The sequence below is a fragment of the Spermophilus citellus genome (assembly GCF_964194105.1).
Source record: "Spermophilus citellus genome assembly, chromosome: 4".
In the NCBI taxonomy this organism is placed as follows: Eukaryota; Metazoa; Chordata; class Mammalia; order Rodentia; family Sciuridae; genus Spermophilus; species Spermophilus citellus.
The window spans coordinates 226218130-226243343 of NC_138185.1; the positions used below are offsets into that span (position 1 = coordinate 226218130).

General features: G+C 45.3%; 1 protein-coding gene across 4 annotated transcripts in view; it reads left to right on the top strand.

The window, feature by feature from the left end:
* TDRD9 (tudor domain containing 9) overlaps positions 1-25214 on the top strand; it is a 104935-nt gene that overhangs the window by 63114 nt on the left and 16607 nt on the right. For 2 of the 4 annotated variants that reach the window (XM_081289637.1, XM_081289638.1), the window contains exons 14-32: positions 2035-2132; positions 3579-3710; positions 4613-4778; positions 4858-4921; positions 4994-5057; positions 5851-5895; positions 6756-6809; positions 9000-9116; positions 10096-10203; positions 12218-12318; positions 15935-16147; positions 17992-18103; positions 19100-19312; positions 19545-19634; positions 20126-20386; positions 21420-21575; positions 22194-22264; positions 23700-23809; positions 24322-24418. In XM_081289637.1, the coding sequence (XP_081145763.1) occupies positions 2035-2132; positions 3579-3710; positions 4613-4778; positions 4858-4921; positions 4994-5057; positions 5851-5895; positions 6756-6809; positions 9000-9116; positions 10096-10203; positions 12218-12318; positions 15935-16147; positions 17992-18103; positions 19100-19312; positions 19545-19634; positions 20126-20386; positions 21420-21575; positions 22194-22264; positions 23700-23809; positions 24322-24418 (2272 nt within the window). The remainder of the gene's footprint in view (positions 1-2034; positions 2133-3578; positions 3711-4612; positions 4779-4857; positions 4922-4993; positions 5058-5850; positions 5896-6755; positions 6810-8999; positions 9117-10095; positions 10204-12217; positions 12319-15934; positions 16148-17991; positions 18104-19099; positions 19313-19544; positions 19635-20125; positions 20387-21419; positions 21576-22193; positions 22265-23699; positions 23810-24321; positions 24419-25214) is intronic. The other 2 variants (XM_081289635.1, XM_081289636.1) reach the window with 2 other exon arrangements.

Here is a 25214-nt window from a genome sequence, read left to right on the forward strand (position 1 = left end):
AACATGCCTGACATAGGTGTCATTCTCTCCTGTGGCAGGAACTGGCTTTGGGGACAGTATCTATGGTGTGTTCTGAGGTAGGAGCAAAGGTACCTGCTTGGACTTAAAGGTTGTGCTTATGTGTGCCCACTATAACCCATTTAGTCCTCAGAGCATCTGACATGCAGAGAAATGGGCCCGAGCTTCTCCTACAGAGTGGTAGGACCAAGATTCAATCCAGAAATCTGACTTCAGTCCTCATTCTTTTTTTTTTTTTCTGAAGTATTTTTAGTTGTAGATGGACTCAATACCTTGATTTTATTTATTTATTTTTATGCGGTGCTGAGGATCAAACCCAGTGCCTCACACATGCTAGGCAAGTGTGCTGCCGCTGAGCCACAACCTCAGTTCTCATTCTTGACTGCTCTTTTGAGTTCTCTCTCCTGAAATCCCTCATCCAGAGGGGACTGAGAGCTGACAAAGGCGTCATTCCAACTTGGCTATCGAGGGTGTTTGATTGCTGTGAAGGCCTCAGGTTGTGTATTGTTATAAAGTTAGGTGTAGTGTTATCTGTTTTTGTTGTTGGTTCTTATAGAAATTTCAGTTTTATGCTTTAAATTTACATCCAGGATCCATTGCACATCACAGCCAATTGTGCACAAAGTGTGGCTTTAGGTCATGGTGCTTCTCTGCCTGTGGCCATGTAGGGGCTCCACTTCATGGAATCATCCTTGAGTTGAGTCTGTTCTTTTATGAGATGGTCATTCAGGTGTGGCCACAGCAGGAGATGCTGGGGGAGGGCTTGCCATTGCAGGGCTACATGGAGATACATCAGTGGTCAGGGGCATGAAGCAGTGAGGGAAGGTTGAGGCCATGCCTTTGTTGGGCTTTCTGGGGGAAAGGCAAGGCAGGCAGGTGGACAGCATAGGATTGGCTAATTTGAATAACACGGGTGGACTTCTGGTTCCCACGGTGATTCCTCCTTGCCTTGTACCAGTCCCTAGATGTTCTCACAGAGCCTCCTGGGTGTTTATCCTGGAACTTTGCTGGATTTGTTAATTAGTTCTGGGAGATATTTTTGTGATTGCCCTGGGATGTTCTGTCCAGCCAGTCCTGTCATTTGCTGATAGGGTGGGGAGGGTGGAGGAGGAAGTCCAGCTTGCTTCAGTCTCCTGATGGCACAGGTGCAGAAGAAAAGCTCTATGGGCCACTCTGTTTTTTTCTTTTTTTTTTTAATAATATTTTTTATAGTTGTAGTTGGAAACAATAACTTTATTTTATTTATTTATTTTTATGTGGTGCTGAGGATCAAACCCAGGGCTTTGCATGTGTGAGGTTAGCGTTCTATCGCTGAACCATAATCCCAGCCCCAACACTGTGTTTTAAAAACTGGGTATTTATTAAGGACTCCCCCATCCTTAGAAGATTTTGTTTCTGCTTCATAAGTGATACAATGACAGAAGGATAACAGGTTATGTTGTGGTCTAGACTTGGGCTGAACTCCTGATGTGTGTATTGCTCACTCATTTAGTATGAAGCAGCCATTTTGAAGGATGCCTTTGTTGAGATGTTAGGATGGGGGCAGGAGAAGCTACAGGCCTGAGTAGCTGGGCCTAGCTCCACATCTCTGCATTGGGTGAGCGCAGTGTCTATCACCAGTTGCATGACTTTCCTTTAGTGACCTCTGCATTTCTGTTATTATGAACAGTGCGTTTGCAGGAAATGAGTGTTATTTAAAATGTTTTGGTTTCCCCTGTATGTTGGGCCAATGTTATTTTCTGTAGAAGCATGCACTGGATTCTATAATGTTGTTCACTGAATAGAAGTCAGCACTAACTCTGATTTATTCCAGCTTTTTAGGATATTTTTTAGAGTAAGTATGTATATATGCCTAATGAAGCATATATACTAACATATCCTAAAGTTTTCACTGACCTAGTTTGGGGGAGATGATTAAGTTTCTCCTAGTCCAGGTCTGATGGCTAACTACATGTCTCTTCATGCTGATGCTGAAGGGGTTGGTGCCAGGTGTAGCTGAGCTTCTCTCTTTTGCAGGCCGTGCTGGACGAGTGTCTAAGGGGTACTGTTACAGGCTGATACATAAGGATTTCTGGGAGAGCTCCATCCCTGATCATGTTGTTCCTGAGATGTTGGTAATGTGCTTTGCTTATTTTCAAAGTTGAATTTTACTGAATGGTTTAAGTAATATAATTATGAGTGTCATATACTTTTTTTTGTGTGTGTGGAGCTGATGATTGAACCCAGAGCCTTATGCATGCAAGGCAAGCACTCTACCAACTGAGGTATATCCCCAGCCCTGTCATATACTTTTGATTCCAAGAAAATCACTGACTGCTCATCTTTATTTTTTGTGGCACTGGGGATAGAACCCAGGGGTGCTCTGACACTTAGCTACATCCCAGCACATTTTATATCTTATTTTAGTGAGTAAGGGTCTGGCCAGGTTTCCCAGGCTGGCCTGGAACTTATCACCCTCCTGCCTCAGCCTCCTGGGCAGCCAGGATTACAGGGGTGTACCACCATGCCCTGCTGTGCTCTTTTTAATCATAAAACCAGCTTATCATTTATTAAGCACCAAATTCTTCTAGGGCTCTTACCAGATTTACATCCTAATGAGAGGAATGTTTCTTGGTGTCTACTGGCCTATAGTGGCATTGTCCTTATATGCTGCTGTTTTCTATTCCTTTTATAGTGAGTAATTGTTCATCAGCATTTTTCTTTCTGCTTTTCTGTCTCTCTTCTTTCTCCCCCCACTCTGTCTCTTCTATTTCTTGCCCCTCTCTTCCCATTGCTTTCTTTTTTCTTCCTTTTTCCTCTCCCTGTCTTTGTCTCTTTCCTCCTCCTTTTATCTCCCTTCTCTCTCACCCGTTTGTTTGTTTCTTTCTTTCTTTCCTTCCTCCCTCACCAAGAGAAGAGATTTATTAGCTCACAATTCTGGAAACTGAAAGTCGTGGGTTGGATGGGGCTGGGGATGTGGCTCAAGCGGTAGCACGCTCGCCTGGCATGCTTGCGGCCCGGGTTCAATCCTCAGCACCACATACAAAGAAGGATGCTGTGTCCGCCAAAAACTAAAAAATAAATATTAAAAGAAATTCATTCTCTCTCTTCTCTCTCTCTCTCTCTCTCTCTCTCTCTCTCTCTCTCTCTCTCTCTCTTTCTCTTAAAAAAAAAAGAAAAAGAAAAAAAAAGAAAGTCATGGGTTGGTCCTTCCCATCTTATTCTACCTCTGATGAGGGTCTCCTTGGTGAGATCACATCATGGCAGATGGCATCATAGTGAGAACATGAGGAGGGAGACTGCACCTGAGGGGACAGGAAGCCAGAAACACAGGAGGGACCAGTCTGACTCTTCTGTAAAAGCCGTCTCTGGATAACTGACCAGGTTCCATGAGAACTCCCTTGACCTCTCATCAGGGCAGGCTTCTAATGACCTCCTTACTTTGCTTAGGTTCCACCATTTTTGTTTTACCCTTTTTTCTCTTGATCTTGTTTTTCCTGCTTTCTGTTTCTAAAATACTAGTTGTGTGAATAGGTTAATCTGGTTGTCTTATCCCTGAATCTAAGTTGTGCTCTTTTCAGCGCTGTCCACTGGGAAGCACAATATTGAAAGTGAAGTTGCTTGGCATGGGTGAGCCCAGAGCTCTCCTGGCAACCGCCCTTTCTCCACCTAGCCTGAGTGACATTGAGCGTACCATCCTTCTACTAAAGGAGGTAGGGTTTTCTGGAGTTTATCAGTGGTGGAGAAAGCTAAGGTTTTCTTATTTTGCCGGGGGAACCTTAATTTCATAATCTTCAGTGTATTTGGCTGTTGTAAATGCTCAACATGTGCTTGAAAAAGCCTGTGTAACGACTAACAGGTAATGCCATGTTTCATAGCCATGGTTTAGACTGGTTTTGTGGGTGGTCTTGCTGAAACGCACCACCTGTGCTGCTCATCTGTGCCCTGATCCCAGCACTCCCTTGCTTGCTGTGTGTTGATGGTAGAGTCTCTCTCCTGCTGCTCTTCCTCTGATTTTGGTCCTTTCCTTAGCCCAGCCCTCTGTTTGGTGCTTGTGACCCTGCCCTTCCTACTTGAGTTCCACGGCCCACTCCTGGTTCACACTCTGCTCTTGGAGCTTGCAGCCCCCAGCCATGGGACCAGCTATGTCCTTGTCCAAAGTCTGTGTGTGCTCTGCTTCTGACTCTTGAGATTGAGGAGCTGCCTGTGTTTTACTCTTATATATGGTACCTGCTTGGGTTTCTGCAAACTGAGGAGGTTTTATTCATAGGTGGGTATAACAGGTATCTGTGGTGTGCCATGGGCTGAGGCTGCAGACCCTTTATTCAGTACTGTGTGTGCTGTATTTGTTAAGTAGACTTTGATGGCAATCCTTGAGTGCTACCTCCCATATAAAACATATAATGTGTTTTAAAAGAAATAATAAAAGTCAAAGTTTCAAGAGAGAATTAAAGGTTTTGGGGAGCATTAATCTTTTATAACTTGACTTGGATATCTTTCAGAATCTTATTCACCAAAATTAGGTCTTTATTTCTTGTTTTGCACTCTCCACCAAAGGATGAAAAGGATGTGAATGCACCCATGCTTGCTAATAACATTGATTTATTTTGTAAAGGTTGGAGCACTTGCCGTTAGTGGTCAGAGAGAAGATGAAAACCCCCACGATGGTGAATTGACCTTCTTAGGAAGGGTACTAGCACAGCTCCCTGTCAATCAGCAGCTGGGTAAACTCATAGTGCTGGGACATGTGTTTGGATGCCTGGATGAGTGTCTGATCATAGGTGAGTGTGGGAAGCAAGCCCAGGGCGGCTCTCCGGTGCCACACTCTAACAGTCTTCATTCTGTGTCTTCTGTTTTCAGCGGCAGCGCTCTCACTGAAGAATTTTTTTGCCATGCCTTTTCGGCAGCATCTTGATGGATATAGGTATTTAACGTTCATATTTAAGAGGTCACCTGGTCCTAATGGTGTTGAGTGACACTTGTTGTCATTCTGCAGGAACAAAGTGAACTTCTCTGGCAGCAGCAAGAGTGACTGCCTTGCACTTGTGGAGGCCTTTAAGGTGAGTCCCTGTGCTTGCCAATGGAGGTGGCACCACAGGCTGCCAGCATGTCCACATTCATGGAGGCAGGGGTGGAGGGAGGAATGTCCACCATTCAGCAGCTAACTATTGGAGGAAGGGCTGTGGGGACAGGAGGCCAGTGCTGGGTTTCTATTCTCGCCACTAAAAGGCTCAGGGGTCACTCTAGTTAAATTGGGCTGATTGGGCTGCACAAAATAACCACACAAGAGACCCAAATACCTTTTTCTTTGGGGTCGCTGTGACAGCTCCTCTGATCTTAAAGGGTCCACAGGAAGAGAGGGAGAGCACATGCTGACCCCTTTTATTGAGAAGCTATTCAAATGAGTCAAGGGGTCAGGTTTCAGGGGGCTGAGTCTATCTTCATGATGTCCACTGTCAGCAGGTTGACTGACATCTGGGTAGACCACACAAAGGCACTTCCATGGAAGATTCTATCCTAAACAGGGCAAGGGGTTATATTACAAAGGAACAGGTGAGCGTAGCTCCACCCATGGGGCTGTAGCAAGACACACCCATGCACAAGACACCTACCCTCGAACCCAAGAAGGGTGGGGAAAGCTCTGCCACATTTCTGCGACTGAGTGCCTCAGCACCCAGCCAGGGAGTGTGACTCAGTCAAGTGCAAGGTGGGTCTCCCACAGACCAGTGTCACGAAGGTGATTGAAAACATTCAATTTGCAAATTTCCTGTGGCCACAATGTGTTGAAATTGGAATTTTAAAACATCTGGTAGCCAATAAATTATTCTGAAACTGTGGATCATTGATTTGTAGATGTGGCAGGCTTGCAGACAGCGTGGAGAGCTGCGGCATCCCAAGGTTGGTCATGTTCCCTGTTGTTTCCTCGTGGTGGCATGAGTGACGAGGTTTCCTGCTTCTTCACTGCTCAGGAGCTGTGGACAGCTGTTGTGTGCTGCCCTCTGGGACGGGCAGCTGTGATCTTAAGTGGCTGGATCCTTTTGCCGGTGCCCCTGGCTTTAGTCACTGGGTAGGAAGCCATGCATCCTACAGAGCACAGAGCTGCTGGCTCCACAGCTCCATGTGCACTGATCTTCCTGCCAGTTCAGGATACCTTTTTCTTTGGGGTCGCTGTGACGGCTCCTCTGACCTACACTTCAGCTAAGTGTAGATAATAGGCTTCAGAGGAGTTTAATCTGGTTGCCTGCATTTCGTTTCTTTTAATTTGGTCAAGTTTTTTCTTTTCCTAAACCAGGTAGGCTTCAGAGACTTTGGCAGGTCTGTATAGATTGGCTTTGCTTAGGTGAGTCTCTACCAAGTGTGCAAGCTGCCCTAGGAAGCTGTCTTCTGTACACTCAGCCATGTCACCTGCTTTGGAGCTGTGCTCTTTCTCAAGCTAGTCAGGGTATTTCTGCCTTTAATGCTTGGGACAGGTGAACCATAAGAGTGGTTCCTGTGTGGTGCTCAATGTGCAGTTAGAAGCCCTGGAGAGGGTGTGCTGTGGTCACTGTAGTACGCTATTTAGTGCACAGTTGCTCATGTGCCAAGACTTCTGTACAGGCTTGTAGACAGTGACTGAACCCAGGGGCACCAGGAAAAGGACCCAGCCACTTGCTTATTTTCTGTACATGGCCAAGTTCAACTCTATTTTCTGTACTTGGCCAAGTTCAACTCTTATTTATTACCTTGACATTGAATATTATGCTTTTATGTATTTAAAGGATGAACTTGACTGGGGACGGCTGAATTATATTCAGATCAAGAGAATTAGAGAGGTAAGTTTTAAGTTCTTTTACTAAATGGACACCGGTAAAACTGGCTTAGCAAATGTTCACTGAGGACTGAGAATGCACAGGGTGGTCCTGACTGCTCTGAGAGGTGGCTCCTCCACCCATCCTATGTCCAGCAAGGCTGCCTTGGTGGCTTCATCCAGACATGGCTGTTGCCTAGGCTCCTGGGTAGGACTCCCCCATGCTTAGTATAAGAGGAACGGATGTGTGATATTATCAGGTGTCCTTTCAGAATTTGTCAGGATGGCATGTGGTCTCTTCATTGTTAACTGACTGACATGACTGAAAGCACTCTAGCTTCTACTGTCGTGCCATCCCTGGGTCCTGGGTGCCTGCCTTCTCCTGTGAGTGTGTCCTGTGCTACTGGCCTGTGGTGTGTGAGTGTGTGTAGATGTGCATGCGCAGGGACTCGCACAGGCACAGTGGGAGTGGATTTTGCTGTTAGGTTTGCGTACCCTTGTGGGATGAGCATCTTCCAAGCCCAGGGAAGCTAATAATGCAAACTGGGAATATGTGTCTTTTAAGTTGACAGAACGCACCCATGAAAGCCTCTGCCTTTTTGAGAGAGAGGTTTTTTTAAAAACAGTATTTTCAGTTTCTCTGGTAGTTGCTGATCCTATCTGGTTGCTCGCTTTTTTATAAATATCTTTTTATTTTTTATAGATGGACACAATATCTTTATCTTGTTTTATTTTTTTTTTTATGTGGTGCCGAGGATCTAACCCAGTGCCTCACATGTGATAGGCAAGTGCTGTACCACTGAACCACCCCCCTATCCCCATTGTGTCTCTTGATTTAACTTTTTTAGTCTTCCAGAGATGAATATTTAATTTATTGATATTTTCTAATTAAAAACATTTAAAGCTATGAATTTGATTACAAGCACAGTTTTGGCCACATCCTGCTGTTCTGTTCATAATTTCCTGAGTGTTTTCCTCTTTGACTCAGCTCTTTAGAAGAGTTTTTGTATGGTTCCAAGGTAGAAAAAAATTTTGCTAGATATCTTTATATTAATTTCTGATTTTATTGGATTTTAGTCAAAGGAAGTGACTGTCATCACTTCAGGATGATTTCCAGTTGGCTCTAGTGTGTACAATTATGCTCTTGTGGGAGATATCAGGCTGGCATCTGGACGTGCTGCCCCTTGTGGCCCAGGGCTCTGAGTTTCTCCTCCCTTCACAGAGATAGTGGTTTTGACTTTCTTCTGTCCTTTCAATGCTTTTTTTTTTCCTTTTTTTGGTGTGAATGTGTGCTAGGGCCTTCGGCATGCCAAGTATATACTCTACCTGTAAACTGCCCACAAACCTCCACCAGCCACTTGTAGGGTTGTCCCCTCAGTTGTGTTCATGCCTGTTACTGTATGTTTTTACATTTTGTAACACATTGAGATGATGTTGAGGTGACTGTTGATAGTTCATAGGATTGGAGCTGTGTGTTTTCATATGTGTTCACGTATTTAATTTTTTTTTTAAAATGCATTGTGCTCTAGGTTTCCAATTTGGCTGACCTATTATTATTATTATTTATTTATTGTACTGGAGATTGAACCCGGGGCACTGAGCCACATCCCCAGCCCTTTTTAGTTTTTATTTTGAGATAGGTTCTCGCTCGGTTGCTTAGGACCTCTCTAATTTGCTTAGGCTGGACTCAAACTTGCAAGGCTCCTGCCTCAGCCTTCTGAGCCACTGGGATTGAAGGTGTGTGCCACCATGCCCAGCTCCCTGTGTGTACATTTAAAGTTTGACATTTTGTATAAAACAGTTTTTGTTACAAGTGGATTTTTTTAATTAAATTGTTTTTCATTTGGAAGGACTGTTTGACCATTGGTCAGCTGTCTTGTTTCTAGTCACAAAAGCAGAACAGGCTCATGGCAGAGGTTGGGGAAGGAATTGAAGGATTTCAGGGGTGTAGTTGTGGTCACCTGCATACTGGACACTCCCAGGTGAGGCTGGTTTGGGTCTACTGTTGGTGTGCACTAGCTGAGGTGGAGGTACAGGCCATTTCCTGTTTCCTACTAATGTTGTGTGGAGCATCTCGGGCTTATAGGATGCCTTGCGCAGCTGCAGTGCCTCACCCTGTGGGTGCTGGTGCATTCCGTTGTGCGCTTGCTCCCTGCTGTTCTTGCTCTGAGGAGCATATGCATGGGAGACACCAGATTTCAATGTGTTTTCTCAGGTGGCTGAATTGTATGAAGAACTGAAAAACAGAATCTCCCAGTTCAATATGTATGTGGATCCTCGGCGGCCCGTCTTAGACCAAGAGTATCCACATAAGCAGCGCTTCATCCTACAGGTGCGCTGGGGCTTCCTGGGAGTCTTTCCCGACTCTTCCTGCTTGCTTGGGTTTGGCTGAGAAGCTCCCATCTCCAGCTGTCAGCACTTCTGCCCTAGCTGAGCTTCAGAGATCTCAGGGCCACCTGTACATGCCTAGATGAATGGAGACTGGGAGCCATTCTCACCTTTCCTTATTTCCCACTTCCTGGCACTGAATTGACAACCCAGACCTGCATCTTCCAGGGCATGTTTGTGTGGAGTACCAGCTGTCACCGAGTCTGTTGTGGCTTCAGAAAGTGAGAGTGTCCGTGATATCATTGGCACAGGGAGCTGTCCTCTTACCCTGCAGGGACATTTTAACTCTTGGGGCTGTGGGTTCAGATGACTAGCCGTGAACTGGAACCATCCCTGTAGGGAAGGTAGGGAAGTGGGTCCTGGCAGGTGGAGGGTGCTTCTGCTGTGGGCTTTGAGAGGGGCACTGGCTAATCATGCAGCCTTGGACAGCTGTCTTTGTGGGAATGGGAATGTTTTTCTGGATGTAAAGTTACCAAGAGGCAGGAGAGTCTTCTATGGGTGTGTCCTTACCAAAAGGATGCTTTGCAGAGTGCCTTTGAGAGGTGAGTATTAGATGCCAACCTGCTGCCCTCAGTCAGGTGTCCAGATGGGAGGCTGGGAGTCTCATTTGCACACCTGGGAGAGTGGAAGTCAGTGTGGGGCTGGGCTATGTGTGGTGACTGTGCTCAGCTCCCCGCCTTTCCCAGCAGTGTTCTGGGAAGTGCCTCAGCTCCTTTGAAGAAAGGGTGAGTAGAGTGCGTCTGTTGTGGGGAAATAACCAGTGTGTGACTTCTACCTGGTGGGGGAGAGGTCCTGTTTTTATGCAGATGACACCTATCTTTTGCATATTGGGTGGCCCAGAAATGCTGGGGTGAGATTAGAAAACTGGTGAGAATAACTGATGAAGTGTGCAGTTTCTTCATGAAAATGAGCTTCTTTTTCAGGTTGTATTGGCAGGTGCTTTTTATCCAAATTACTTTACTTTTGGACAACCAGATGAGGAGATGGCGGTGAGAGAGCTGGCTGGCAAAGACCCAAAGACGACCATCGTGGTGGGTACAGAGAACGAGAGGCTGTCCCTGGGTGTAGACTGAGTCACTGGTTTCCAGCTGGAATTGCCTTTTGGTTGTGGACAGTGCAGAACACGAGCCTTTCCAATTGTTTCTGTCTTGAGCTTCTGTGTGGATCTTCCCTAGAGTGAATGTTAGCCTTGATTGGCCTTTCAGAGACTTCTGGTCCTTTTTGGCAGATCTGGGCTTGCAAGAAAGCCTGAAGAAATTATGTGTTCATGGCAAATGGTGATTTGATCATTAGCTGTTTAGAAGGATTTGAGGCACTTTTCCATAAATTTAAGAACATTTTGTTAATTAGTAACTTAAATATTATACAAAATTAAATGTTGATTAGCAGCTTAGTACTGTGATCCCCTGACTTGGATGCCCAACAGAAAGTCTTAGGGAGTGTACACTTACTTATTTTAAAATTCAGATTAGAGGGCCTCTTAAAGTCTGAGCTAGAAGGTATGGCCTAGAAATCAGGATTTAAATAACATGTACTGTAGGTGAATCTAGTGATTAGCCACAGGCACTGACCATTGGGTCAACACTGTGGATTGTTTGCACCCCAGCAGCAGGGTGATGCACAGCTGGAGGGAGGCACTGGAGAACTGGACTTCATTGAGCTCCTTGCTTGGTGTGAGCTGGAGTTGGGCACAGGGTGGGAAGCACTTGGTGAAGAGCAAATGCACACATGGTCACTGCCTGTGTTGGTTCTGGGTATTGCTGTGGCACTTGTGCTACTGCTGAGGAAATGAAGGTTCACAAGAGAAGGGCCACTCTACCAGAGCATTAGAAATTCCAGTCTGTGAAGAGCTATAGCTGAGCACTGTGGGGCCCTAGGTGAGGACCAGTGATTTTGTTGTTCATCAGGGATGACTGAGATCTTCTTTTGGCTTCCTCTCTCCCCTTGTCCCCTTTGTGGTGTCCTTCCTTTGGGTCTGCACTCTGGAAGGGCCCTAGGGACAGGACCCTGCCTTAAATGCCTCCTTCTGTCACCAGGCTGCCTTACTCCTCATGCACTCTGGGGTCCAGAACTAACTGTGCATCATAGAAGCTGCATCGTGCCTGGCTTGTCTTAGTTCTTCTGTAAGAAGCCTTGAACTAAATACTTTTTATTCATTCTTCCCTGAGCCTCACAATGACAATTTTGAGTTAAGGATTTGTCCTAATTTCATGAAGTGGCCATTCTATAACTTGGTTAAGGAGACATGAGCTTCAGGGAAGGATGAGATGGGACAACGTGGCCTAAGCCATGCCCTCCCTTGCCTGCTGCCCTCCTGCAGCTGGTGTGGGCCTGAGATCAGGGTTTGGCTTCTGAGCAAGGGCCCATGTGGAGCCAGAGCTAGGAACATGACTGGCCCTGGTGTGCACAGAGGGCATGAAGTGTGGCAGAGCCCTGCAGCAGCTGAGTTTCCTTGAGAGCTCACCTCTGGCTGCTGTGATGAGGGGTCACCCTCTCTCATTATTAGTACATTTTTCTTTTGTTAGGTCCAATTTTTCCTTATGTAGAAATACAATGTTTTTAAAAAGATGTGTTTAGCTTGATTATTTTAACGCAAAATAAAACAGAAGTCAACTGATATTAATTTTCCTATATTAGATTGACCTTTTTAAAAAACATTTATTTTTTAGTTGTAGTTGGACACAAGTACCTTTATTTTATTTATTTTTATATGGTACCAAGGATCCAACACAGGGTCTCACACACGCTAGGCAAGTGTTCCAATGCTGAGCCACAACCCCAGCCCCAGATTGACCTATTTTTATAATGAAGAATGAGCCTTTAACATATTTTGTTATTTAAACTTAGTTGTAGATTAAAAATCATATTAGGCTATTAAATATCATTTGGCTTCCTTCACCCGTAGCATACCCACTATGGGTGAAGGTGGTGACCTGCTTCTGTGAGCTAAGAGATAAGCAGCAGCCTGAAGCTGACAGACTCGGTGACTGCTCCATCAGCCCTCGGTGACAGCTCTAACCACTGCTGTGGTGTTGTGTCTTACAGTTGAAGCACATTCCTCCCTATGGATTCCTTTACTATAAACAACTGCAGTCTCTGTTTAGACAGTGTGGTCAAGTCAAATCCATCGTATTTGATGGTGCAAAGTAAGTAGATGTTTTTGTAATCAATTGCACTTGTGAGGGAGGCATGACATTCTAAGTGTTCAGACTCCAGTTACACATGGACGTGGGTCTTTGTGGGGCTGCTGCAGGTGGCTCTTGGAATGCAGCTTTGCTCTAGCTTGTCAGTAGGGTTCATCATTTCTCTTACCTGAGTGGCCTCTTAAAGGGAGCACTGGAATCTGGTAGCATAGATGAGTTTGTGGCACAGTGGGCTTCTCTGCAGGTGCCCTCACTCAAGTGCCTCATCCCCAGATTTTCATGAAATGTCATGAATTTGTTATTTTATAACCATGAGGACACCCCGAACAGAATTTATTTGCTCTTAATTAATTAAAAATATCTTTCCTGAATGATTTTGATCTGTAGTCCTTGCAGAAGCTCAGATTATTTGGCCCTATTTTGTCAGCAGTCAGAAATGAATAGTTGACGGAGTATCACTGGGAGTTTTTATTTTTAATAGGAAATTCTTACATGCAAAACGATTTTTTTTTTATTCCAGAGAAGTTTGTATTTGGGCCTTGAGCTTTTGAAAATAAAGTTTAGAGACATAGCATATGAATACCACTGTAATACACATGAAATATTCTGTCAGACCCTAAAAAATAACATAAATTTAAACTTTCTCATAGTCAACAAAATAGTGGCTGGTTGCCAATTTTATTAGACAAGTTGGTTACAGCATTTTAATTATCAATTTACGTCTGTCTAGGTGTAGCTGAAATTCAAAATGCACATCAAAGTAAAACTATATCACAACTCAAGCCATACTAAATGTACTTGGCCTCTGCAGTAAATTCTAATCAGACTTCATTTTGACACCCCTTCTTATGACCCAAGTGGCTTACATGGGAATGCAGGACTTAGTGCTGATCATCACACAACATACCACTTTCTTTTTATAACCTCTACAAAATTTTAAGGGGAGATGGTGGCATTAGCCCTGTGGAACAGATCTTGCTTGATTACCTCAATAACACTGGCCCAGTATCTGTCCAGCAGAACCTATTGAGAAATAGTACAAGGTGCACAGCCCTTCACTGATTACAGGCAAGTGTTACAGCAGCCTAGCCATAAGGAAGGGAGTTACATCATAGTACAAAATACAGTATAAAAGCGTTATTTAACATTCCACACTGAAGGTCACTGATGCCTTCAAACAATTGTTTGGATGTTAGCCACTTAAACAAATACATCACTAAGGTAAACAATATAAATTCACTAAATTTTTGAACTCAGAAAAGTTCTTTTAGTGTTTCAGTGTTTTAAAATTTTTATTTAATTTGACAAATTTAGTTAATAAGAACACTTTCTCTTTGACTAACATCCTGCTAATTGGGTTGAACGTATCAAATCCATTTTTAATTTGGATTATTCTTTCCAACATTTTAAGTTCCATTTTTGGTGATTAATATATACATTTTCTTTGTAGGCCTGTGAATACTTTCTGAGGCAAAGTCATAATCCTAACAAGCAGAACCTTTTAAAGTATACTTAACAGTCTTACAGGTTTAATGAATTGAACTTAGGGTGTCTGAAGAATCATCATGGGAGAGGCCCAGATTGGAAACCTTGTGTATAGGCCCAGAGTGGGGGCAGTGACCATCTGGGTGGGTGTTGGAGAGTTCAAGACAAGACTTCAAGCAGACGGAGGAGGTGGTGGAACAGGAACGAGTTAGGGCCAAGTGGCTACGGAGAGCACAGGACTGATGAGATCTGCGTGACAGCTGTATTGGCAGGAACTGGCTTTGTGTCAAGTGGCATCAGATGGGCTTGGGGTTCGGGTCAGGCTGGTCTTTTGTCACAGACTGACAAGTGTGAACATGAAGAGATGGGCACTTGGAGACCCTGCATGTCCTGTTCTGAGCTATTCTTTGGAGCTTCACTTGGACTACATGGAGGCAGATGAAGACATGAGAGGAAGCAGTCTGGAGACTGAAGGAGCCATAGCAGAGGCACTGACAGGGTCCACCCAGTGTGTTTGAAATGAAGAGGAGGTGGTAGGTGTAGCTCTTGGACTTGACAATTGGTTGCTTGTGGAGGACAAAGGAGAGAGGAGCTGAGGAGGCTCAGGTTTGGGCTTGGATGTTGAGGGCCCTTGATGCAGCCCTGAGCTCAGGGATGGGGTGGCCTGGGGCAGTGGGAGGTGGGGAGCATGCAGGCTTGTGGAAATGTCAGGATGGATGTGCTCCTGGAAGGTTAGAGGCTTGGAAATGTGGTCTAGAGCTTAAAAGAAATCATTTTTAAAGAGGTACTTAGGAGCCTGCTAAAGAAAGGTGATACAGGCAATTATGCTTCATTGGGCAGTAGGTAGGCAGAAAGTGCATGTGTAGTAGTGACGGGAGTCCCAGGGGCTACTAAGGAGGGCTGAGGGAGAGGAGGGTATGCTGGTGTGAGCAGAGGAGGGGGCTAGGGATGGCAGCAGCTTCTGGCTTCAGGGAAGCAGGGCATACAGTGACAGGCTGCTGCAAGTTAGCCATCTCAGTCACATACCCACCGATGCTCTGGTTGGCTCAGTGTCCTTCCTCAGCAGCGGGGAGGACATAGGTCTGTGACAGCCCACCACTCACTGATCGTATGGCAGGAGGGGTTGTAAGTCTCTTTGCATAGCCATGTGAACACATCCCAGAGCCACTGGGATCACAGGTGTGTGTCACTGCACCCAGCATCTAGTACTTCTTATTGATTAATTAGAATGAAGAGTCACTGGTGTTGTGAGGAGAGATGTACAGTGAGAATTTTTTACATTTATGGCATTCATAGCACAGTGTGAACTTGCAGCATGGATGGCTGGCAGGTCCCCTTGCTTCATGCTTGGTTCTTGTCCCTCCAACGAAGGGGATGGACTATGGTCCCAAAATACATGAGGGGCCATGGGGGTAGGATGTTCATCACCATCACTGGGTAATAAACTTAGTAGTTTTTGAAGAGAGATCACTAAGTTCTCTGAGCTGTGCATCTGTGCTGTTTTCTGAATCTGTGTTTTTATGTGTAATAGTTAAAAAAAATCATTTTGTTATCATTTTGAAAATTAAGATTTCTTGGGGCTGGGGTTGTGGCTTAGTGGTAGAGTGCTTGCCTAGCATGTGTGAGGCACTGGGTTCAGTTCTCAGTACTGCATATAAATAAATAAAATAAAGGTCCACTGGTAGCTAAAAATTATTTTAAAAAAGATTTCTTGGGTGAAATGGTCTTGTGTTATATTATATAAGGATAACACCTGGTTTCAGTGTAATGGTTTATCATTGTAATTTTTATTTCCCCTAGTGAATAAATTTTCTTTAAATCAATCTAGTTCTTTTTTTGGGGTGGGTAATGGGGATTGAACTCAAGGGCCCTCAACCACTGAGTCACATCCTCAGCCCTATTTTGTATTTTATTTAGAGGCAGGGTCTTACTGAGTTTCTTAGTACCTTGCTTTTACTGAGGCTACCTCAGCCTCCAGAGCCACTGGGATCACAGGTGTGTGTCACTCCACTCTGCATCTAGTACTTCTTATTGATTAATTAGAATGAAGAGTCACTGGTGTTGAGAGGAGAGTTGTGCAGTGAGAATTTTTACATAATTTCTAGATAAATTGTATGTGATTATTTTTTACCAGATGCCTGATGAATGTACTTGCTTTATATTTGGGGAGCAGAGCCTTTGTGGAGTTCTCGAGGAATCCGACAGAGAGATTTAAAACCCTTCCTGCAGTGTATATGGCAGTTAAGATGTCCCAGCTGAAAGTGTCGCTGGAGCTCAGTGTACATGCTGCTGAGGAGATCGAAGGGAAGGTGCAAGGAGGGACGGTGTCGAAGCTCAGGAACACCAGGTATTTCTCAAAGACTTTGCCTGGACTCAGGTTCCAGATAATGTTTTCCTAGGGCTGTGCAGCCTGGTGTGTGCTGTAGCTTATGCTGCAGGTTTGGTTTGAATGCTGGTTGCATCACTTCCTTGTGTGTGCTTGGGCGCATTACTTAACCTCTCTATACCTCATGTTTTTATCTGTTTAAAAGGTATGACACCCATTGTATTAGGCTTTCAGTTTAAATAGTACAGATTGAACCTAATGTTAATTCCCTTTCTTCCTCTTTAGGCATGTGCATTTCCTTGTGATAGTTCTCTTTTAAGCCAAGTGGAATTTTCTTTGTTTTAGTGGAGAGAGGGTGGGACATAGTGGAGGTGCAGTTGGGAGCACTTGTTGCTTGAAGTGCCAGCTGCCAGTGGTGTCCTTCCCTCCAGCCATGTGGTGTGGGCAGGGATTGCTTTATATCCATTGGCTCAGAGTAAGGCTTATGGACCTTCTTAAAACAGCTTCTAGTGTTTGCAATGGTTCCTCACTGCCACTTGGGCAGGAAGTCCCACCATTTCTCACTGTGGCCTTCCTAACTGGTGGAGCTCGTTAATGATCTGAGTGCTGGTGAAAGAAGGGGTGTATGTTCAGCTGGTTTCGTCCAGTGCCTGGTGTGTTGGCTGCTGAACACATGGGGACATGGTGGGTTCCATCCTCTGCTTAGAGAATACTGCCCTGCTCTATCAGAGTCCATTAGTACCTGAACACCAGTAAAGGAAAAAGAGTGGGATCAGATCTGTCTTATAATTCTTCCCTTCATTTTAGAATACCAGGTATTAGAAAAGGAAAGTCTTGGGTGTATTGAATTTGTCTTTCATGTCCCAGATCTTTGGCACTTGCTGTCCTATTGCCCTAAATGATGAGTGACTTGTCTTGGGCTTCTTGGACAGTTGTGTGTGTGTGCTCTAACTCAGCATTGAACCACGCATGGATTCTTAGCTTCTTAAAGTTAAAGCCACTACTGAAGTCACAAGGTAGGAACCATAGCAGGTCCTACTTAGATTTAGAATTTATACCCTTGAAAATAGATATTCTGTAAGACTCTTGGCTTTTAGAATATATTCCCAGGGTGGTACATAATTATTATGGCATGCGCCCCTTCCAGGGTTATTCAGAAAGCCACCAGAAATTGACTTCTATGGTGAGATCAAACTCAGGATCTCTGGCTGTGTTAGCTTTCCATCCCTCTGACAAAGGCCTGAGGTAATCAGCTTCCAAAAGAAAGGTTTATTTTGACTCATGGTTTCAGCCCACAGTTGCTTGGATCTGGAGGCATAGTACACCATGGCAGGAGCACGTGGTGGAGGAGACCGTTCACCTCATGGTTTCCAGCAACAGAGAGGAGCTGTGCTCAGTGCTCCCCTTCAAGGGCATGCCCTCCCTTAGGAACATAACTTCCTCCAACTAGGCCCCACCTCCTAGGGGTTCCACCACCTGCCACAGGAGGGACCAAGCCTTACAGTACATGGACCTTTGAGGGACATTCAATATCCAAACTATAAGCCAGGTGTGGTGGCAAAGGCCTATAACCCAGGGACTCAGGAGGCTGAGGCAGGAGGAATGCAAGTTCAAGGCCAGCCTGGGCAACTTAGTGATATCTTGTCTCAAAAAAACCAAAAAAAAGCGACTGGGGATATAGCTCAGTGGTAGAGCACCCCTGGGCTCTATCTCCAGTACTCCCCGCCCCAAGATCAAAACTATAGTGCTGGCTTAGATATTTTTTAAAAATGTTCTTTTCTTGTAAAATATAGGAATAGGTGAAGTGAAAACATTTTGAGGGACACTTGATTTTTATGTATTTTCACAACACATGTGTTGTGTAGGGTGAATGTGGACTTCCAGAAGCAGACAGTGGACCCCATGCAAGTCTCCTTCAGCACCCTGGACAGGTCCCAGACAGTGGCAGATCTCCTTCTGACTATTGATGTCACAGAGGTAAGCACAGTGTGATGAGTCATGAGAGCCTCTCTCCTCAGAACCCACAGACACCATGTGTGTACAGGAAGTAAGTTCACACTTGACTGTACACCTTCATCATCTAGTGACTGTGGCCAAGCTTGAATTACTCTTCTTATTAAATTGGAATGTGGCTAAGGTGGAAAGTGAAGCAAATATAAACAGACATTTAAAAAGACACATTAAAATATTAATTGGCATGATGATATGTGCTTGTATAATTCAGTTTATATCCACAAAATAGGTTGGCAACAGTATTATTTGGGTATATATTTTGCCTCTTTAAAAAAAAATTCCAGTCAGGCATGGCGACACGTGCTTGTAATTCCAGGGACTTGGGAAGCTGAGTCAGGAGAAAGGCAAGTTCAAGGCCTGCAACTTAGTAAGACTATGTCTAAAAGGACTGGGGAGGTAGCTCAGTGGCAGAGAGCCCCTGGTTTCAATCCCCAGTACAGCAATAAATAATAAATGAAAAATAAAATTTCAGTTAAAATACTTGCATGCTTCCTGGCCAGTCTACAGCCACTCCTCGCTGGGAAATTCCACATGGAAGTCTGGATTCCAGCCAGACTGGAACACTAGTGGTCATGGGCCCTCATGGTTTGTGGCAGCAGTGGTGGACATTGTGTAGCAGTGCCCTTTGACAGAGGTCCACCTGCTGCTACTCAGCTGGTGGGCTGTGCACCTGCCAGGTGAGCCTGGGGGCATCCAAGGCCTGTGTGTGGCTTCTCCTCTGGATGACCTGGAGACAAAGGAATACTCCTCTCGTGTGGCCTCCCAGAGCCCTGAGTAGTTGGGCATGCTGGAAAGTCTTGTGCCTCCAAGAGTAGCTGTGTCACACACATTTCTTCACTGCAGATAGCCAGAACCCTTCTTATTTCCTCACAAACCCATGGAGAGCACATGCACCCAGGAGTGCTGGGAGGTACCTGCTGGAACTTTCCAGGCTTCACCTCTGCCCTCCCTGCTTTCCAGGTGGTGGAAGTGGGCCACTTCTGGGGGTACAGGACTGATGAAAAGAGTGCAGAGCTTCTGAGAAAGCTGACTGCTGAGATGAACCAGCTGGAATTGGCACCCCTGCCCGCTCACCCGCACCCAGACTTGGTCTGCCTCGCACCCTTTGCAGATTTTGATAAGGAAAACTACTTTAGAGCTCAAATCCTTTATGTTTCTGGAAATTCTGCTGAGGTATGTTTTTTCATAACAAATCACTCAAAGGGAAAGGAGATAGTCTATAAACTACTTTGTAAGCTTATCTGGTAATTACAGGTGGAAATTAAATGGGAAATCATTACAACTAGAACAGATTGCTCTGGGTATTCTATGATTAGAGAATTAGAGAAGACCACTGTGCTGCTAGCATCAAGTCAGATGATGTTGTGGACACTGTGTCTGAGCATTTGCTCTCTTTATCTTGTAGGTGTTCTTTGTAGACTATGGCAATAGGTCTCATGTAGACTTAGATCTTCTAATGGAGATTCCCTGTCAGTTTCTTGAGCTTCCATTCCAGGTAAGGTAGAGAAGATTCTGAGGCATGAATACTGAATGCTAGAGGGCTTTTGCTGGAGGTCATGGGGCCCCTGCCCTTCAGCTTACCATAGGGTAGCCACAGCCCAGAGTGGGGAAGAGACTTGTGTCATACTAGCCAAACCTGGTTTCTACTCACAAAAGGTCCAACACCATAGGTGTTTTTGCCATTATTGTTTTTGGAGTGAGTTAATATATATGGAGGATCTTAAGCTGAGCAAAGAAACATGTTGTTGTAATTGAGTGGTGTATGCTAAGGCTTCTGTTGGCACCAGGCAGAGTGTAAGGGGGCCATCTGTGTGAGTGCAGTCTCAATCACTCCACATTTCTGCTGTTGGTGAAAGCAGAGCCGAGTTTTTTTCAGCTGGGAAAGCCTGGTGCACACCTTAATGAGGTCCAGAAACAAGGGTCACATATCTGGGTGAGTGTTCGCTCATTGATGAAACTGTCTCAGTGTGCATCTGTGTCCTGTAGGCTCTGGAATTTAAGATTTGCAAAATGCGACCCTCCTCAAAGTCTCTTGTTTGTGGCGAGCACTGGAGCAGTGGAGCCAGTGGGTGCTTTGCCTCCCTCGTGAGTGGCCGAGCCCTCTTGGTGAAGGTCTTCTCAGTTGTGCACAGCATCCTGCACGTGGACGTATACTGCTACTCAGGGGCGCAGGATGTCGTCAACATCAGAGATGTCCTCATCAGAGAGGGTCATGCGGAACTCGCGGAGGAGTCCTATGAGTCAAAGGTACAGTCCTCTTGCTGTAGAAGAGAGAAGGAGGGGCCCTTTCTTCCCTTCTGAGGTCCCCAGAGGGGGCTAGGGGTGGGAGGAGTTGCTCTTTTTCCGTGGTGGTGATTAAAATATCTTTTGATTCCTTTGAGACTAAATTATGGTGGCTGCGTATTATTATTCTTGGTTTCCTACTCAAGCTATTACTTTTGAAATTGAAAATTAGATTAGAAAATGTTCTAGATTTGGGCTGGGGATGTGGCTCAAGCGGTAGCGGGCTCGCCTGGCGTTTGTGCGGCCCGGGTTCGATCCTTAGCACCACATACAAACAAAGATGTTGTGTCCGCCGAGAACTAAAAAGTAAATATTAAAAATTATAAAAAAAAAGAAAATGTTCTAGATTTTTTAAAATGAATTTCAAGAATTATTTTCCATAATGGAAGTAGTTAACAAAATATTTATTTCAAATATTTCAAGCATTTTAAAATTTCTTCCAACTATTTCTTTCAAAAATCAGTCACAAAGAGGTCACTTTTGAGTCTGATGTTGAGATCTTGCATTGAACTTCTATAATTCTACTGGGGATGAAGGATGCTGGGAATTTGGAAAGAACAAACAATCCAGCAAAATATTAACTAAAGATCCAGTTAAATTCTCTGTTTTTTCTCTTTCACTCATTTATTTATTGTTGATTGGTACTTTATAGATATACATACATAAAGGTGGAATTCACTGAAATTCATTATTTAATATGTGAAAAACAGAAACAGTGTTAATATTCATCATGTAAAACTGAAATTTTTCATCAAAAATTTGTTTTTTAAAAAAATTTTTTAAAATTGTTTTTTAAGAAGTATTCTGTGATGGCTGATTTTTGTAAAAGCTTTCTTATTTGTTTAAATTTGAAAATGAATTTGATGAACACTCCCTGTATCTTAATGATAGTACAGATCTTATGTCCATGAAATGTTTTGGTTAAGTTGGAATAGGGTGCTTTTAGTATGATTTTTTTCCTTTTAATAAAAGAAACTTTTTCTTTTGTTTTGTTCAGCAAAGCCATGAAGTTCTCAAGGGTCTCTTTTCCAAATCAGCAGAAAATGTGGTGGATGCGTCTGTTCCCTCTCCTGGGAAGGATGACGAGAAGCACCTGATCCGGATTTTGCAGGAGAGCTTTTCTTCCAACAGACTGGGTGCCCCCAACTGCAAGGTGATGTTCAGGAGCTAGTAAAAGATGATCTGGACACTGTGCCACTCCACACTGCAGGCTGAGGCTGCAGCGGCAGCCCCGGTAGCTTTCTACCTTGGTTTCCCCATGTAGTCTGGGCAGGTGCAGAGAGTGCTCCACCTGGCTTCTGTTGTGCTGACCTCCCCCTCTGAATCAGTGCTGCTGGTTCCCACTGGGCTGAGGCATGTGGTGCTGGCTTCTGAGTGAGCTGCCAGGCTAGGTTTCCTGAAGCTCATGAGCCCATCTGCTTGGACTAGAGCTGGTGCTGCCCATTCCATTTGCAGAAGAGGGCTGGCTGGAAGGTCCCCTCCTTGTTCAGGTTCTCCACTTCTATTTCCCTGGCCTTTGCCCTGCAGGACCTCAGGCCTGCCTACTCAACCTACTCACTGGTCTGCTGCCATTAAAAGAAGAACTTTTGCCAATATATTTGGAGTGTTTCACACATCACACATGGGCTTGGTTGTGTTCCTTCAAGGCACAGTTTTCCTTACTGAAACATGAGGATGGTTGGATTGAGCTTCTTTTAAAGTATGGGCTGAGGTTGGGACTTTTTTTTTTTTTTTTTTTTTGGCTACTGGTCACACTGTTTCGTGTGTGCAGGCGGTGCTCCATGGACCTTTCAACCCTTACGAACTGAAGTGTCATAGTTTGACCAGAATATCCAAGTTCAGGTATGATTGAATTAATTTTCCCATAAATTTTTCTCGGTTCCTCTATTTATAGCCCTCATCAGGAACTAGTCTTCCTCATATCTAAACTGTTAGAATATTTTTACCTTGTCCTCTTTTCCTTCCTAGCTCCATCTCAGAGGTGTTCTATGAAAGCCATTCTCTGATCACACTTTTGAGTGTCTTTCATCAGACTTCATTTCTTCTGTTCTCATTTTAATCGTTACTCAGCAGGTCTGTGAGTGCCACTCTATGCCAGGAACAGAGTAAGAATTAGTGGACTGTGATGAACAGGATACATTTGTCATCTTTGCCAGGATTATTATGTTCAGTGGGGGTGGGGGGCTGACATTGACAACATCGGGTGAATAGGTCTTGATAGGGGCCATAGAACATCATCAGAGTGGCTGGGGCCAGGCCATGCTTTGAAGGCCATGGAGTTCTTCCAGAGAAATCTGACACCAGAAGACTGCAGAGGAACAGGTGTTTGGGGTAGGAAGAAGAAGGTTAGGGATAGTTCTAGTAATAAGTGCATAGGCCTAAATCTGAGGGGTTGTACTTGTGAATAGTTTAATATGATGGAGAATTGGTGGCTGGGGGGGGTGGTGGTGGCAGGGACTACAGACTTTGTGGCAGAGGAGTGCAAGCTTCATAAGCCATGTTTAGATTTCATCTCCAAACACAGATGGGAAGCCTTACAATGTGCATTCTAAAATGATCACATTGGGTGAGTTCAAGCCTCTGTAAGTTCATCCAGTACCAGTAGCTGGGCATCCCTGGGGAGCTAATGGATATAAGGATGCTCAGGCCCATCCCGATTTGAGAGGAAGAGTGCATTGTCACAAGCTCTCCAGGAGATCTGTGTGTGCACTGAAGTTTTGAGTAGCCCCATGTGAAGAGCCCACTGCATTTCCAAGTAGAAGAGCCCTCAGGCAGGAGCAGACCTCTGATGCCGGTCACTGGTGTAGCCAAGGCCAGGGCAGCTGAATAAACACCTTCTTCAGGAATGGGAGCAGCAGGATGGAGCTTGATTAGGGCCAATGACGAAGGATGAGGAGGAATGCAGGATTCCCTGTGGAGTGGGGCTGGCTTCTGGAGAAGCGACAGGAGGAATGGGGTGGACCACATTGTGTCCCCTCTGCTAGAATACAGGTGACAGCCATGTGGGCTGGAGTGCAGGACAGACTCTGGATGTAGGAGCACGTTTGGACATGCATATGGTAATTAATGCCAAGGAGAGGTCTGGACCACGTGGGGGGTGGGAAGAAGGTAAGGCTTAGTGGGAGAAAGGGTCCAGACAAGCAGGCCAGGAGCCTGGGAAGCCCTGCATGACGCACCCGTGGATTGTCACACTCGAGTGCTGGACCATCTGTTTGAGGTGCACTCCTGTAGGCTGGGCATGCTCCCTTGCTTGGTCCAGAGCCCATGTTTCTTCCAGGTGTGTCTGGATTGAGAAGGAGAGCATCAACTCTGTGATCATCAGTGACGCCCCTGCAGACCTGCACCAGAGGATGCTAGTTGCAGCCTCACTCTCAGTCAATGCAACTGGTAAGCAAAGGGCTTACCAGTTCATCTGTGGTCCTCCTCTCTTCTCCTTTCCTTGACTTTGGTTGCTAGGAACAATTGCTCCTTATGTGTTAGTTTTAGACTGTTTTCTGGGTACATTGACTGATGCACATTTAAGAAATGGAGCACTATCACTCTTTGTACAGGGAATGTGGGAACTAACCTATACTTTCATCATTCCCTCATTCCTCCATGCTTGGCTACAAAGGAAAATAAATCCAATTCTTAGCCCTGGAAAACCTGATCATATAATGAGGAGGAGAGAGAAGAAAAGAACAACTGAATGAGTTGAACACCTACATGTCCTCATGAGGTGTCTTTGGGGACTGGAAACAGGCAGTGCTTCCCTAGGGGGAAGTGCTTCCCTAGGGGGCTCTGTGGGGACCTCTTTGCAGAAGAGAGGCACTGTGAACAGTAGGACCAGCAAGGTAGGAACAGTACCCTGAGTAGCAGATGGTGGGCCTGACGCTGACTTTCATCCCAATGTGCAACAGGATCTACCATGCTTCTGAGAGAGACCTCTCTAATGCCTCCCATCCCTGGCCTCCCAGCACTCCTCAGCATGCTGTTTGCGCCTGTGATGGAGTTAAGGTAGGGTGTGGGCCTCTGTTGTGTCCCTATACGGGTTTCTGCAATCTCCTTGCTCCTTTGAAAGAAAGCATCCACCAAAGAGGTGGGCGGCGGCCCCACTGTGCTCAGCCTTCTCTATTCTTCAGTGTGCTCAACCTGATTGTCACTGATGTGAACCCCACTTCTTATCTCCCCCCCACCCCTTTGAGATAAGGTTCAGGTGGTCTCCAGCTCACTGTCCTCCCACCTCAGCCTTCCTGACTAGCTGGGACTACTGGTCTGTGCCACCTCCCCTGGCTTTGGCTTCTGGCTTTTGACTTCATAGTGGTGTGAGAGGTGCCCGTTCACACTGCACATCTTGAACTTTGGTGTTTCCCTGAGCTAGTGACATGCAGCCTGGTCCTCTGGCAATGCTAGGCAGCTCCAAAGAGCCCCACTGTCCTGCTGTTGCTGAGCTGAGCTCTGTAGTTCAGGTTGCTCGGGCCTTTGACATGGGATGCTTTCAGCTTGGGTGCTGACAGGGCTGAGAGTGGAGGAGCTCTGAAAGTGGGGGATACCTGTACATGTGCTGGACTTACATCAGAGGGAAGCCCAGAGGGCTTGGGAAGTTGCACACCATATCACAGGGGGGCTAGGGTCCTCCCATAGCAGCATGTTGGCCACATCCTGCTGTCCAGGCTGTGGATTCTGGGGAACCTCATTAGCCACCTTTTCCATGAGTAAGTCAAGGCCAGGAGATGGACCGTCTGGCAAACTGTAGCTCCTTCTGTGCCAAGATCAAACCAGGATTTCTCTCTCAGACTTTAATTCGGAGAGC